Source organism: Pelophylax lessonae (assembly GCF_965119305.1).
Source record: "Pelophylax lessonae genome assembly, chromosome: 11".
Lineage (NCBI taxonomy): Eukaryota > Metazoa > Chordata > Amphibia > Anura > Ranidae > Pelophylax > Pelophylax lessonae.
This window is the reverse complement of record NC_138778.1, coordinates 118,881,111-118,894,950: the sequence shown is the minus strand read 5'-3', so window position 1 is coordinate 118,894,950 and position 13,840 is coordinate 118,881,111. Positions and strand designations below refer to the sequence as shown.

The 13,840-nt window shown below is 44.0% G+C and overlaps 1 protein-coding gene across 1 annotated transcript in view; it reads right to left on the bottom strand.

Annotated features, from left to right (window-relative positions):
• KAT2A (lysine acetyltransferase 2A) overlaps positions 1–13,840 on the bottom strand; it is a 109,462-nt gene that overhangs the window by 29,878 nt on the left and 65,744 nt on the right. The window contains exons 9-12 of the mRNA XM_082272642.1: positions 11,924–12,060; positions 11,463–11,671; positions 4,310–4,436; positions 2,857–2,967 (exon numbers count right to left, since the gene is read on the bottom strand). Of these exons, the coding sequence (XP_082128768.1) occupies positions 2,857–2,967; positions 4,310–4,436; positions 11,463–11,671; positions 11,924–12,060 (584 nt within the window). The remainder of the gene's footprint in view (positions 1–2,856; positions 2,968–4,309; positions 4,437–11,462; positions 11,672–11,923; positions 12,061–13,840) is intronic.

Here is a 13,840-nt window from a genome sequence, read left to right as displayed (position 1 = left end):
GAACATTGATCGGCAATCGAGATTCCTCCAGGGACCAGACTCCCTGAGCAGAGTCCTGATTGAGGACTCCCCCCCCCGACAGACTCGCGTCCGTGGCGACAACTATCCAGTATATAGGGAGAAAGGATTTTCCCAACTGAAGCATCAGGGGCCGAAGCCACCAGACAAGGGAGTCTCTGGTCCTGTGGCTTAACCGAATCAGAGAATCCAGAGAATTCGGGTGTTTGTTCCACTTGAGAAGAATCTACCTTTGAAGAACCCTCGTGTGGAACTGAGCAAAGGGGACCGCCTCGAAGGAGGACACTATCAGTCCCAGGACTCTCATACAGGTCCGAAGGAACGGCCGGTCGTTGGACATCAACAAACGAACCGCTGATTGGATCTTCTGGAGTTTTTCCGGAGGAAGAAATACCCTGGCAGAGGAGGAGTCCAAGGTCAGACCCAGATAGACCAGTCCCATGGAAGGGATCAGAGATGACTTTTGAAGGATCACGATTCAACCGAACTCCTCCAGAGTACGCATGGTGACCGCCAAGTTTTCCGACAGCAACGCAGGGGACTCCGCACGGAGAATCAGATCGTCCAGGTAGCCCAGGACCGATATCTCCCGCTGTCACAACAGTGCTAGGATCGGGGCCAACAACTTTGTGAAGACCCGAGGAGCGGAGGCGAGACCAAAGGGTAACTCCACAAATTGATAGTGATCTTCTCCCACGGCAAAATGGAGAAACCGTTGGTGAGCAGCACAGATCAGAATGTGAAGGTAGGCATCCTTGATGTCTATCGAGGCCAGGAAGTCCGCCTGATGTAGGGAAGCCACCACCGTGTGAATGGTTTCCATCTTGAACTTTTGAGCACGCACGAACACATTCAGTGCCTTTAGGTCCAAGATCGGCCGTACCTTGCCTTCCTTCTTGGGAACCGTGAACAGGTTGGAATAAAACCCGCAAAAGCGTTCCACGTGCGGAACAGACACTGTTCAAGTCCTGCACCGCCCCATAAAGCGCTCCAGGGATAGGCGGACATTGGAAGGGAAAAACCTGACCGGAAGAACGGATCGAAACTCGATCTTGTATCCGGACCGCACAACCTCCCGGACCCATTTGTCTGGGATCCGGGCCAGCCACACGTCCGAGAACAGGCAAAGGCGCCCCCCTACCCCAGACACGGGTGAGGGCGCACCATCAGGCAGACGTGGGCCTTGTCCGCAGGTCTGGCGGAACCAGACTTCTGTTTCCAAGCTCAGGGACGCTTGGGAGCACCCGGGGAGCCTTGAAGGCCTTCGCCCTATCGCCTGCCCCTGAAGGACGAGAATACTTCCTGTGAGCCGAAAAGGACGGACCCCGCCGACGGCGAGAGTCCCTACCCCTGGAAACCTGTGGGAGAAAGATACACTTACTCCTCGTACCACCTTTAATAATCTCGTCCAGGGTAGCCCCAAACAGACGGTCCCCCTGAAAGGGGAGTTCCGTCAAGGCCTTCTTAGAAGCCTGATCCGCAGACCAACACTTCAGCCAGAGCATACACTTCATGACGACCGCGAAAACGACAGACGACCCAAAAGGGAAGCAATGTCTAGCGCAGCATCGCAAGCATACTGCAGCGCCTGCACCATCTGGTCCAACAGTTCCCCAAATTCAGGAGGGACAGGCTGGCCCTCCACGCCCCGGCGAAGCAGCTTCGCCCATTCAGTCACCATTTGGGTGACAAGGGCCGAAGCAAAGGCAGGCCGTAGCGCAGTCCCCGCCATAGCGTACATGTTGCGGGCCACAGCCTCTGCCTTCCTATCCTCTGGGTCCTTAAAGGACGGGGAATCTTCCACTGGAATCACGGTAGCCTTGTTAAGTCCGGAGATTGGGGGATCCCCCTTAGGTGGCACCGACTGTTTCTGCACACCCCACCCTCTAAAGGCCACCTCCACCCGGGACACAAAAGCTTCCAGGACCGCTGAAATCGCATCAGTGGACAGTTGCGACCCTGAGGGCCCTGCAGCCTCGGTGAGGGGATCAGGTGGAGTCTGAGGGGTTCATGTTGCACTAATAGGACCCGCCAGCAAAAGGACAGAAGGAAACCCAGGAGTGTGAGGGTCCGACTATCCCAGAGAGAGGGCCCGCGTCCGCCCAAAACCCCCACTCGAGGGGGAGGGGATGCGACATGTACTCACCATACCAGGAACACAGGTGGGCACCATCTCAAGACAGGACCCCACGCCACCGGAGTAGGGGGGCTGTCGGCCAAATAGGAACGCTGCGACATAAGCCTAGGGACTGCCCATAGGCGCAGCCAGAAATTTTATTTCTGCCTAGCGTCCTACTCCTCTAGGGGGCGGTATTACCCTACTGATATACATCAGAGGACTACGTCCATCAATGAACGATAGAGAAAATAAGGCAGCAAGTAAACATGAAGGAAAAAAAGGTTTAGAGCCAGTGTGAAAGAAGCGTTAACCTAGTATTCAACAGGTCCTCATTTCAAAGAACTATAGGAATGTATTTTTTTTTTTTTTATCATACTTGCCTAGGTGGATGTATCATCAGTCTGATGCTGAATCTGTCCCCTGCAGGCTCCAAGACTGAGAACTGAGCGATCATATACTCAATACTCAGAACTCCCTGAGCAGACAGCTCATGACTGTCAGTCTCCAGCTCACTGCTCCCTCACCGCCCCCCGCACTCACTGGAGCACTGGGCCGTGGGAGCAAGCGGTAGCGGCTGGCTCAGGCTCTTAGTGGCTTGCTGAGAGGCCGAATACCAATTAAGTCTCTGACAGCAGAAACCATTTACTGAATTGCTGTTTTCTTGTTATATTGCAATATGATACAAGAACCATATTTAAAATTACCCAGCAGATACCCACCTGCTTTTTGAAATAGCCAATAGCATATTCGTCTGCATATGTGAGGAAGTAAAGGATGTTGTGTTTAATGTGGTACTCTTTTAAATGGTTCATCAAATGGGTACCATATCCCTGAAAAACAGATAAATCAAATGAATAAATACAAATCCACAATTATCCGGGAAGACATCACTTCCATGTATGAGCATGGGATACACATCACAGTACAAAGCCTTGCTGTAGATGTATGCCGAGCTGTGTATACGCAGCTCAATGTACACAAATGCTGGCAGGCAGGGAAAAGCAACGACGACAGAAAAGACCAAAAGTGTATCTTCTGTCATACAAACCCAACCTGTCAGCCATTTAACTTTTAGAGGGTAACTCCACTTTTGTAGGGAAAAAAAATAGCAAATAAAAAGAAAACAATATAGTGTATACAATTGTGACACAAATCATATTGTAATTGAATGTTATTAAAAACTACTTTTCCTTTTCAATCTGCGGCTGTTGTAATTTACTGCAACCGCAATGCAATATGGCTACCTGGAGGTGTTTGTTCTGTACACAGAATGTGTACTGACCACACCCCAGAAAATTTCCTGCTTGTGTGATTGGCTCACAAATTTTCCCAGAAGTCTGCCTAAGATACAAGTCAGATTTCTGGCTTCCCCTGCAACAAAAGTGTACTTCTTGGTGAGATACTCCCAATAGGAACACATCTAAAGGGATGCAGACCCAGCAGCTTTTCTCATTAGAGCCCTGCAATTGCCACAGCTGGTTGATAATTATAAAACCACTTCCATTAGACCCACTCAGCACAGAGCCAGCCACAGAGAAACAAACAGGGATTTCTTAAGAATAAAAAAAAGGTAGGCATCTGCCACAAAGTTTGTTAAAATCGCTGCAATGTACAACAAAGTGGAGTTACGCTTTAAGGTAATTTTACATTAAGGCTCCGTTCACATGTCAGCGTATGGATCGCAGGGCGATTCCGCCCGCGATCCAGAGATTATTCCAAATCGCGGGACGCCTGTGCGTTGCCCGTGATTTGCAATAGCCCCCCAAATGCTGAGCGATGTTGCTGCGATTTCCGCCTGCCGAATCGCGGTAACATCGTGCAAAAAAAAAATTGCGGGACGCATTATGGCCAAAAAAGTACAAGAGCTTCTTTGGAGCGTATTGCGATTTTTTTTTGCGCAATGTTACCGCGATTCGGCAGGCAGAAATCGCGGCAACATCGCTCAGCGTTTGGGGGGCTATTGCAAATCACGGGCAACGCACAGGCGTCCCGCGATTTGCAATAATCTCGGGATCACGGGCGGAATCGCGGCGATTCTGCCCGCGATCCAAACGTTGACATGTGAATGCAGCCTAACAGATCTGAGCAACAGCACCAAAGGCCAAAGTCACGATTGTTATGCGTTATGAATGACATCTAAAATAAGCGTATGCAAAATAAGATTCTTCAAACCTTGACTTGTTCATTGGAAGTAACAGCACAAAACACAATCTCTGTGAAACCTTGAGTGGGGAACATGCGAAAACAGATGCCACCAATAACCCGACCATCTTTAATTAGTGCAAGAGTCTTGTGTTTCCTGCACAATAAAGAAAAAGTGTGTTAGGTAAAACAATGACCAATGTAATGTGACGATTCAGATTTGAAAAAATGCATGATTCAAAAAAGAATATCATAAACCTGTGTTAATCAAACTAAGCAAAGGATGAAAACCGTTTAGCGGGTTATCAGCTGCTTGTCTACGGATGGCTTTGACATACACTTTTTCACCAAGGCAACCATCTTTTGGTTTAAATAACCTTTTATTATTTTTTTTCAGGAAAGTGCAAAGGTTTTACATAAAACCAAGGTTTTGCAGGCATCAACTAGAATAGTCAGAAAATTATAACAATCAATGGCTAAGGGGGAATGAGACGTACACAGGTTGCACACAATTGACAGGATGGAGTTGTGGGGTGAAGGTATAGTTGACAGTTTTTTTTATGTTTGTATTCAATTTTTTTAGATAAGTATTTAAAACACAGCATTTGAACATTGAATATATCTGAAAACTGTGTCTTCGTCATGTTTATTCTTTTTGCAGACACTGAAAATAGCTCTACTATTTTAAAAAATAGTCTGCAGTGGCAATCCTGGTTCCATTGCTTAAAGTGATACTAAACACACCCTGTTTTATTGAGATTTCTATGTGTGGATAATGGCACTAATTATTATAATACAAAAAAAAAAAAAAACTCATCCAAGTACCTTTTTTCTAATCGATATACAGCTGTCACATGACCCAGATCGTTCCCAGCCTGTCTGCAGGGAAACATGAGCAGGAGGAGCCTGTAATCCTCTGCTGCTGGTCACGTGTTCAAAATAAAATAGAAAAAAACAGCCTTTGGAATACAGAGTAAAAATAAATAAATAATAAACAGTTTTAAATTATCATACAAAATATATATTTGAAATCAAATCCATTATTTTGTGGAAATAACATGGTGTGGGCGGATTTTTGCCAGTCACAGGCTGTGTCACGCCCCTCCAGCCTGGGTCTTAGAATAAGAGGGAGGTGAAGCCTCCATTAATCTACAGGCAATATTCCACCATCATTGTGTTTGACTGATTGAGTATGAACAACATGTAATACACCCTTTATTGATAGTTTTTTTTTTATGAGTTTTTTTTATGACGTGAGTTTAGTGACACTTTAAGATCCAGTGGAAGCTACTTGTGATAAGTATCACTTGTTTAAAAAAATTCAACCACTATACCCATATGCTCATTCATCCAGGTGGTGTGTTACTGGACAGATCACAGGTGAAAACCGAGGGGGTGGGGAAAAAAAAACAAAAAAAAAGAAAACCAATGCAGCCATCACATCAAAAGATTGGTAAGCTGCAATAGATTACATTTTTGGTATTGGGTATATTAGGACTTTTTTTTTTTTTTTTAAATGACTGGTTGGCAAGAAGGTATATCTCAAATATCTTGCTATAATGCTTTTAGCATCAACTAGTAGTAAAGGTATTCTAGAATTCTTATATTGCTTTGATGTGAAACCCATCACATGAATAGGCATTTCCATTGATTTGGAGCATATACATGTATATACTGTTCAAATGCATGCACCAACAGATGGAGCTACTGTTTCTTCTGAGTTAGAGCCCCTCCAGCACTTTTTCAAGACATTGGGGAAGACTGTATACAGGATTCTGAGCAATGTTTCAACAGACTTTTTAGAGTCAACGGAGGACATGTTTAATTCTAGAATTTTCTTCCTTGAAAAAAGGTCTTTGGAGTTCTCAATCTAAGGTGGGTATGTTGGAGAACCAATGGTGAACATCATTTTGTATAAAGGGGACAAACAATGGGTTGGAACGTTTGCCAAGATTCGCAACCTCAGTTGGAGTAACAGTTTGGATAAATGTGTGATAACCGGTCTATAATTATTTGTGTCTGAGACAACATCTTTTATTTGGGTAGCTAGGAGCTCAATGAAATACAAAAGCTTGTGCAGTGGATCACTAAATTAGTAGACACACTCAACTGTCTTCATGGATATAAACCGACAAAGGCTGGATTCACCCTGTTGTGCTGCTTTATCCCTGTTGCATTTAAGTGGCTGTACACCCCAGTCATGGACTTTGAACTAAGCACATATCTGTTGTGTTTACTTATCTCTCTCCAAACCTCTAAGTGTCTTTTCTCTCTGGTGCTTGTTCCTCTGTTATCTGCACGAGTCACTTCTGAGAAGTTCTCATGACACAAGATAAATTTGTGTCAGAAGAGAGGGGGGTAGCTCAGAACGGAACTTGTCTATTAACAACACAGACGATTTTTTAACACGATCTGCACTTCTGAAAGGGTGTAGAGGGGAAGCCTGCAGATAATAAAACCTAAGTAGGAGGATGTGTTTCATCTCTGTATCACCTGAGGCTGTGCACTTCAAGTGATTGTAAAGTCTCATTAAAAAAAAACAAAAAACAAAAAAAAAAACCAACATAACAAAAAAATTTTATACTTACCTCCACTGTGCAGTTGGTTTTGCACAGAGCAGCCCGGATCTTGCTCTTCTCGGGTTCCTCGTTGCTGCTCCTGGCCCCTCCCTCCCATGGAGTGCCCCCACAGCGAGCAGCACCCGAGCTGAGCTGCAGCTCAATGTGTACATTCAGACAAGGAGCTGCCATTTGGCCCGCCCCCTCTCCTTATTGGCTGACTTTAATCGACAGGAGAGAGAGTCCCGGACATCGCTGGAGAGCGTAGGGGTTTAAGTATTAGGGGGTGCTGCTACACCCAGAAGGCTTTTTATCTTAAATGCAGAGAATGCATTAAGATAAAAAGCCTTCTGACTTTACAACTCCATTCACTCAGTAAATGTGAGGACTTACAACAACCTTAAAGCGGAGTTTCGGCCTCAAAATCGACTTTACACGATCCGCTTGCTGTACTGTCGCTGAAAAAGAATTGGATAATTTAATTTTTTTTTTACTTACCTTGTTATTAAAGAAAATATACTTACCTTCCTTCCTCTTCGGCCGCGGCCCGCGCCATCTCTTCCTGCTTGCATTGACTCCTGGGAGCCGAACGTCATCGCTCCCAAGAGTCATAGTTACATAGTTACATAGTTACATAGTAGGTGAGGTTGAATAAAGACAATAGTCCATCCAGTTCAACCTGTGTAGGTGTGAGTCAATGCGCCTGCACCAGCCCTGCTCGTCATTTCCGGTTCAGGCGCGTTATTCCCTGCTGAACAGCTTCTGGGCATGTCCAGAAGCTGTGTAGGGATGATGGGCCTGCACTGGAAGTGACGAGCAGGGCCGGTGCAGGGCATTCTGGGACGCCGACGTCACCGAAGAAGACACCAAATGGGACGCTCTGGCTTCAGCTGCCCCCACACCTGAGATGGCAGCGCTGGACAAGACATTTTCAAGGTATTTCTTCTAAAAAGGTAAGTGAACCCAGGGACAGTTCAGAGGCTATCATTGCTGAAATGCACTAGCCCCGACTGTCCCGGGGGTATTTTTAATCGAGAAAAATTTTTTTTGAGGCCGGAACTCCTCTTTAAGACAGCCTGTTTTTTTTCCCTTTTCAAATTCTAAAAACCTCCCTGTAGTTAGGGAGTATTAGGACACAGTTGGTTACAACATTACATTATAAAAACAGCAAAGTGAGGGTCAACATCACATGAATACATTTCATAGCATGTGGTACATCCAGTTGTTTGTTGTCATAGGGGAACCCCCATAATAAACTTCCAACTGGAATTTCCAACGCGTTTCGAATGAAAATTAACAATACATTCTACCTCAGGGAAGTACCACAATCATAATTACATGCAACATTATCTATAGCCCCTAGAATTGAGCACAAGCCTCAGGCAAGAGAAGAGAAGCGCGGAGTATATTCCCATGTAACGGAACCAAGATATTAGTCCATCCTTAGGTTTGAAACATTTTCCTTCACACTCATATACTCCTGCTTGTCGGTAGAGGCTGTTTTGCAACAAGCAGGAGTATATGAGTGTGATGAGGTCACATGTAATTATGATTGTGGTACTTCCCGGAGGAAGAACATATTGTTAATTGGAGATTGAAACGCGTTGGAGATTCTGGTTAGGAGTTTATTGTGGGGGTTCACCTCTATGACCACAAACAACTCGATGTACCACACACTAGGAAGTATAATCATGTGACCTTGACCCTCATTTTGCGGTTTTTATAATACAATGTTGTAACCGTGTTCTAATACTCCCAAACTACAGAGAGGTTTTCATGATTTGTAATAAAAATTTAAAAAACTTTTAACTTATGATACATGGATATCTTTTCCTTGCTTGCCTAAAAAAATCCCAAAATACGTTTATAAAAGTCATTAAGCACTGCAAGGTGGGGTTGTTGTACAATAGAGAACTCCATCAATTTACAGAGCATCGAAAACACCCTGTTCCAAAAATTCACAATTTTGGGATATTCCCACCAGATATGAAGCATAGATCCTTGTAACTTACAAACCCGAAAAAACACTCTGCAGAGCTGTATTGTATATTCTGGCTGGGCAAACTAAGACTAGGTACCCTCTGCTCAGGACTTTAAGACTGGCCTCTATTAGAGAAACATTCAGAATACCTTTGTACAAATCTTGAAGTCTGAATGACCAAGACTCCAGTTCCTCTTCACAGTTAAGGTCCCTGTACCAAACCAGCATGTATGGTTGTATCTGAGCTGGGGTGATCAGCGACTCGTACAACATTGAAATGCCCCTCCTAGTACCCTGGTCTCTAGTGTACCATTGTTCGTTTGCGGTTCGAGACGGCGAATCCCCTGAAGGCTAAAAATGTAAAAAAAATTAGCCATTTGATAAAAAAAACGGAACCTCTCCAAAATGGGCATCCGTGGGGCTGAACAACAATGGGAGAGGGTAAAAGAGCCTTTATCCGTCCACCATTTAAATGCTCTAATATCCATACCTGGAGGGAAATCAGGATTATCGAATGTGTTTACTAAAAGGGTGAATGTGGAGATCAGCAAAGGAGTAGATCGCAAACTATCCCATAAAGTGACGAATACATAGAGGACAGATTAACTCTCAAATACGGGAGAGCTTTATCATGCCATTGAAATGGGAAAGATTCCAGTAGACGTGAGAGATCTAGAATAGTAATGCCTCGGGAATATTAACATTCATGGTGGAAGACTGTTTCGTTTACTCTGAGTCCAGAAATCCTGCCAAAGTTATACGATGTTCAAAGGATAGTCGGAAGGGAGGTGAGAGGTTATAAAAAGTAGCATACCATCGGCGAATATTCCACAGCAGCCCCTTAATATTCGGGTCATCAATAGCAAAAAGCAATGGAGACAGTGGACACCCATCTTAAGTGCCAGGTTAAAAGCGGAGTTCCGCCCCCCTTAAAAAAATTAAAAGTCAGCAGCTACAAATACTGTAGCTGCTGACTTTTAAATAGTAGAACTTACCTGTCCATGGAGCCCGCGATGTCGGCAACCGAAGCCGATTTACATATCAGCTCTTGGGTGCCGCCACCGCCATCCAGGGTAAGGGAACCCAGCAATTAAGCCTTTCAGGCTTCACTGCTGGTTCCCTACTGCACATGTGAAAAGCGCGCTACGCTTTGTAATTAGCCCAGCAGCGGAGGAAAAAGGAGGGGGCCAAATATTCGAGGGACAGCACCGTGCGCTGTTTCCCAAGAAGTGGGGAAGGGTACCTGTCAAAAAACAGGTACCCGTTACACACCCCCCCCCCCCCCCCCAGAGGGTCAGAATGGTATCCCATCAATTCAACCTTGGATTGTGGATGAAAATATAGCATTCACAGGACGTGTGAAAAGAGCGAGCCAAAGTCCCAGGTCTCCAAGACCTGAAACATGTATGTCTTAGACACAGTCAAAGGCCTTCTGCAAGTCTATGAACAGGAGAAGGCCTTCTTGAGGAGACCCCAGCCCGATGGCAGGAGTGAAAATGATATCTAAACTAAATCAGGCCCCGGCAATCAGGGATGAAGCCCATCTGATCCCTATACACACATAAGAAATTATATAGGGGCACAATCTTTTGGCCAAAACTTTGGTGAACAGTTTAAGATCGTTATCAATAAGTGGAATGGGGCAATAGTTACCAACCTCCCCAGGATCTTTGTTAGGCTTCAGCAGAAGAGAAATACATGCCATATGGAAACAGGGATCTAGAGGAGCTACCCACCGAGAGCATTAAAGTAACGGACCAAGTGGGGGACCAAAAAAGAGTCGGAAAACCGTCAGGCCTCCGAGCAGAACCTGTGGATCTAATAGCTTCTAGAATCTCCCGTGCTGTGAAGGGGCCTCCATACCTTCAGTTGTCCTCTTAAGGTCCATAAAGATATGGATGAGCGAGTTTGGAATGGAGGAACTTGACTGGAGTCCTGACCTCAAACCGACAGAACACCTTTGGGATGAATAAGAGCAGAGACTGCGAGCCAGGCCTTCTCAACCAATATCAGTGCCTGACCTCATAAATGTGCTTCTGGAAGAATGGTCAAACATTCCCAAAGACACACTCCTAAACGTTGTAGACAGCCTTCCCAGAAAAGTTGAAGCAGTTATAGCTGCAGAGGGAGGGCCAACTGAATATTGAACCCTATGGACTAAGACTGGGATGCTATTAAAGTTCATGTGCATGTAAAGGCAAGCGTCATAATACTTATGATAGATAGATAGATAGATAGATAGATAGATAGATAGATAGATAGATAGATAGATAGATAGATAGATAGATAGATAGATAGATAGATAGATAGAATATTCCAAGGGCTAGAAGTGGAAAAAGCCAAAGCAAGCAGCTTCCTCCCCCAAAACACCCTTCAATAGGTAACAGTGTAAAAAGATGTCCTAATAGAAGCCCAAGTTAAATGGGAGGTAGTACGTTTTTTTCATTCCCATAATGATGAAGTGCGTGGTTGGCTTTTGAATAAGAATACTCATGGTCATAGAAACATTTGTAACAAAGCTATATGGTGTATGCTAAAAAATGTAAACTTACAGATTCATGCTTTAGGCATAGAAGAAAAGAAACTGATTTTGTTTACAGGCGACATTACAAATACAAGTGCCAAAGTCATGCTGCAGACTTACGGGTCAAAAACGAGCCGCGTGATATATTCCTTGGGCATTCGTGGAAGTTGATGCGAGAAAACATTCTGTAACCCAACAAGCCACATAAGAATCTTCTTGTTAGACTTCTGAGACAAAGAATTTCCAATTACATGAAACTCAATAATTCCCCTGCGCTCCTCCAGGCGTGCCGTCTCATCTCGTGCAGCATTAGCAGATAGTAAACTTGTCTGTTACAGAACAAAAAATAAGTTAACACAGTGAAACTGGAGCATCCTGAATACATCAAAGTATGGCAAAATAAGACGTGCGACAGCTATTGCATAGGCATTTATCATTCTTTTCATACAATTTATTCTAACTATATATATATATATATATATATATAAAAACATTACTAAACTTAAAAGAAAAAAAAAAAAAACAAACACACACCAGAGCACAACGCGCACACACCAAACATTAACAATATTTTGCCTTACATCTGGACCCAGCATAGCGGCAGGGTCAGTGATGGTTAGCATAACTTCATTAACCAATTCCATAGGAATATCACCCATAACCCGGATTCTCTTTGCATCCTCTATGGTTAGACTGTCTGACAGTTTCCTTTTCTCTCCTGTGTGAAATAAAGAGGTTATTCAGCAAGCAATAAAAAATGTGCAACGTGACAAGAAAACTACGTAGCATCCAGAAAGTAAAATACAAGAATACACATCAACTTTTTTCTTATTTATCTTTTATGTTTACAACCTGACTATACAATCTTTGTACCATCAACTTTAGATTTTCCAAAACTACGGAATATGAAGACCTACCCAATCAATATGTATCCAATGAGGCAAGCCCTGCTCTAGATGTTAATAAATCTAAAGCTCTACCCCACACAGTTATTATACAATCTCCTTCAGAGCTAATCAGTATGTAGTGCAAGGACCTGCCCGATTGGAAACGAAATGATAGGCTAGTTTAGGTAGGTCCTGATTACATATTTTTGTCAAATCTGAAGTGGATAGTACAAAGATTGTGCAGTTTGGTTGTAACGTGTACAGTTACCCTTAGAAAGATTTTCTGCCCTCACTTTCTGTTCTGGGGATGGCCTTTTACAAGACAGGCAGTGGTGGGGGGGGGGGGGGGATCTGAAACAGGGAAACAGAACGCAATGAAAAGCTTGGACTTATAGCTGCCATGAATGCTGTAGCATAGTGCTCCTTTTCTAAATTCTGAGGACCACATTTCATTTAGGCTGACATAACATTTATTTTCTTCCGCAGAGACCGTGAAAAATTGCCAGCGCCAGGGATATATACACACACACATCTCAAGCCATTACTGGGTGGTACTGGGAAAAGTTTAGTTAGCAATAAACATGCCTTAGATAAACCTCAATGGCTATGCAAAGCTGACTTTATAGTATTAGGGCACACCAAACCAAGAACATGCCCGTAACCAATCAAAATGATGCCTGTTGCCTAAACTGAAGCAAATGGGGATGTACCACCAGGATTCCAGCTTGGGAGATGGGCTAATATACTGCGAGGTACTACTAGAATTCATCTCACTCCGATATTCCAACTTTTGATAGGGAGTCCTGGAAGGAATGTTTTGAGGATAGCTCAAAGCTTGTTATTTCCTCACAGGATAAATGGATTCCAGCAATATTTTTACTTTGAGTTGCACAGAATCTACTCATAAAAAGGTCTCCCGACTGCTCACGCTTACATTAAGTTGGAACATATTTGCATTTGTTCTGCACCTACCATAGGGTGACCATTCTGGACAAAAATCTTTCATCTCATTAATACCCATCTGCAGCTGTCCCTCCCGCCTTCTCCTAAGCTTGCCCATCCAAAACTGTCCCTCATGCTTTTCCTGAGCTTGCCCTGTAGGGCATATACACACACGCACTAATATATATATATATATATATATATATATATATATATATATATATATATATATATATTAGTGATGCACCGAGTTTCGGCAACCAAAATTTTCGGCCGAAAATGGGCTTATTCCTTTTCGGCCGAAAATGGGCTTATTCCTTTTCGGCCGAAAATGGGCTTATTCCTTTTCGGCCGAAAATGGGTTAAAGATGCCGATATTAAAGATTTCTGCCACAGGCGCAGTGCAGGTTTCAGCTGTAGCTGAGGCGAGATCACCAATGGTATTAGTATTATGCAGCATGAAGGGGGTTAATGTATTGCCACTGCTGGTCACTGATGCATTAGTGACCAACCAGTGGCAGTTAATTAACCCCTTTGTGCTGCATCAGTGCAACCAGTATCAGTGCAACCAGTGTTAATTAACACTGATACTGGTTGCACTAATGCAGCACAAAGGGGTTAATTAACTGCCACTGGTTGGTCACTAATGCATCAGTAACCAGCAGTGGC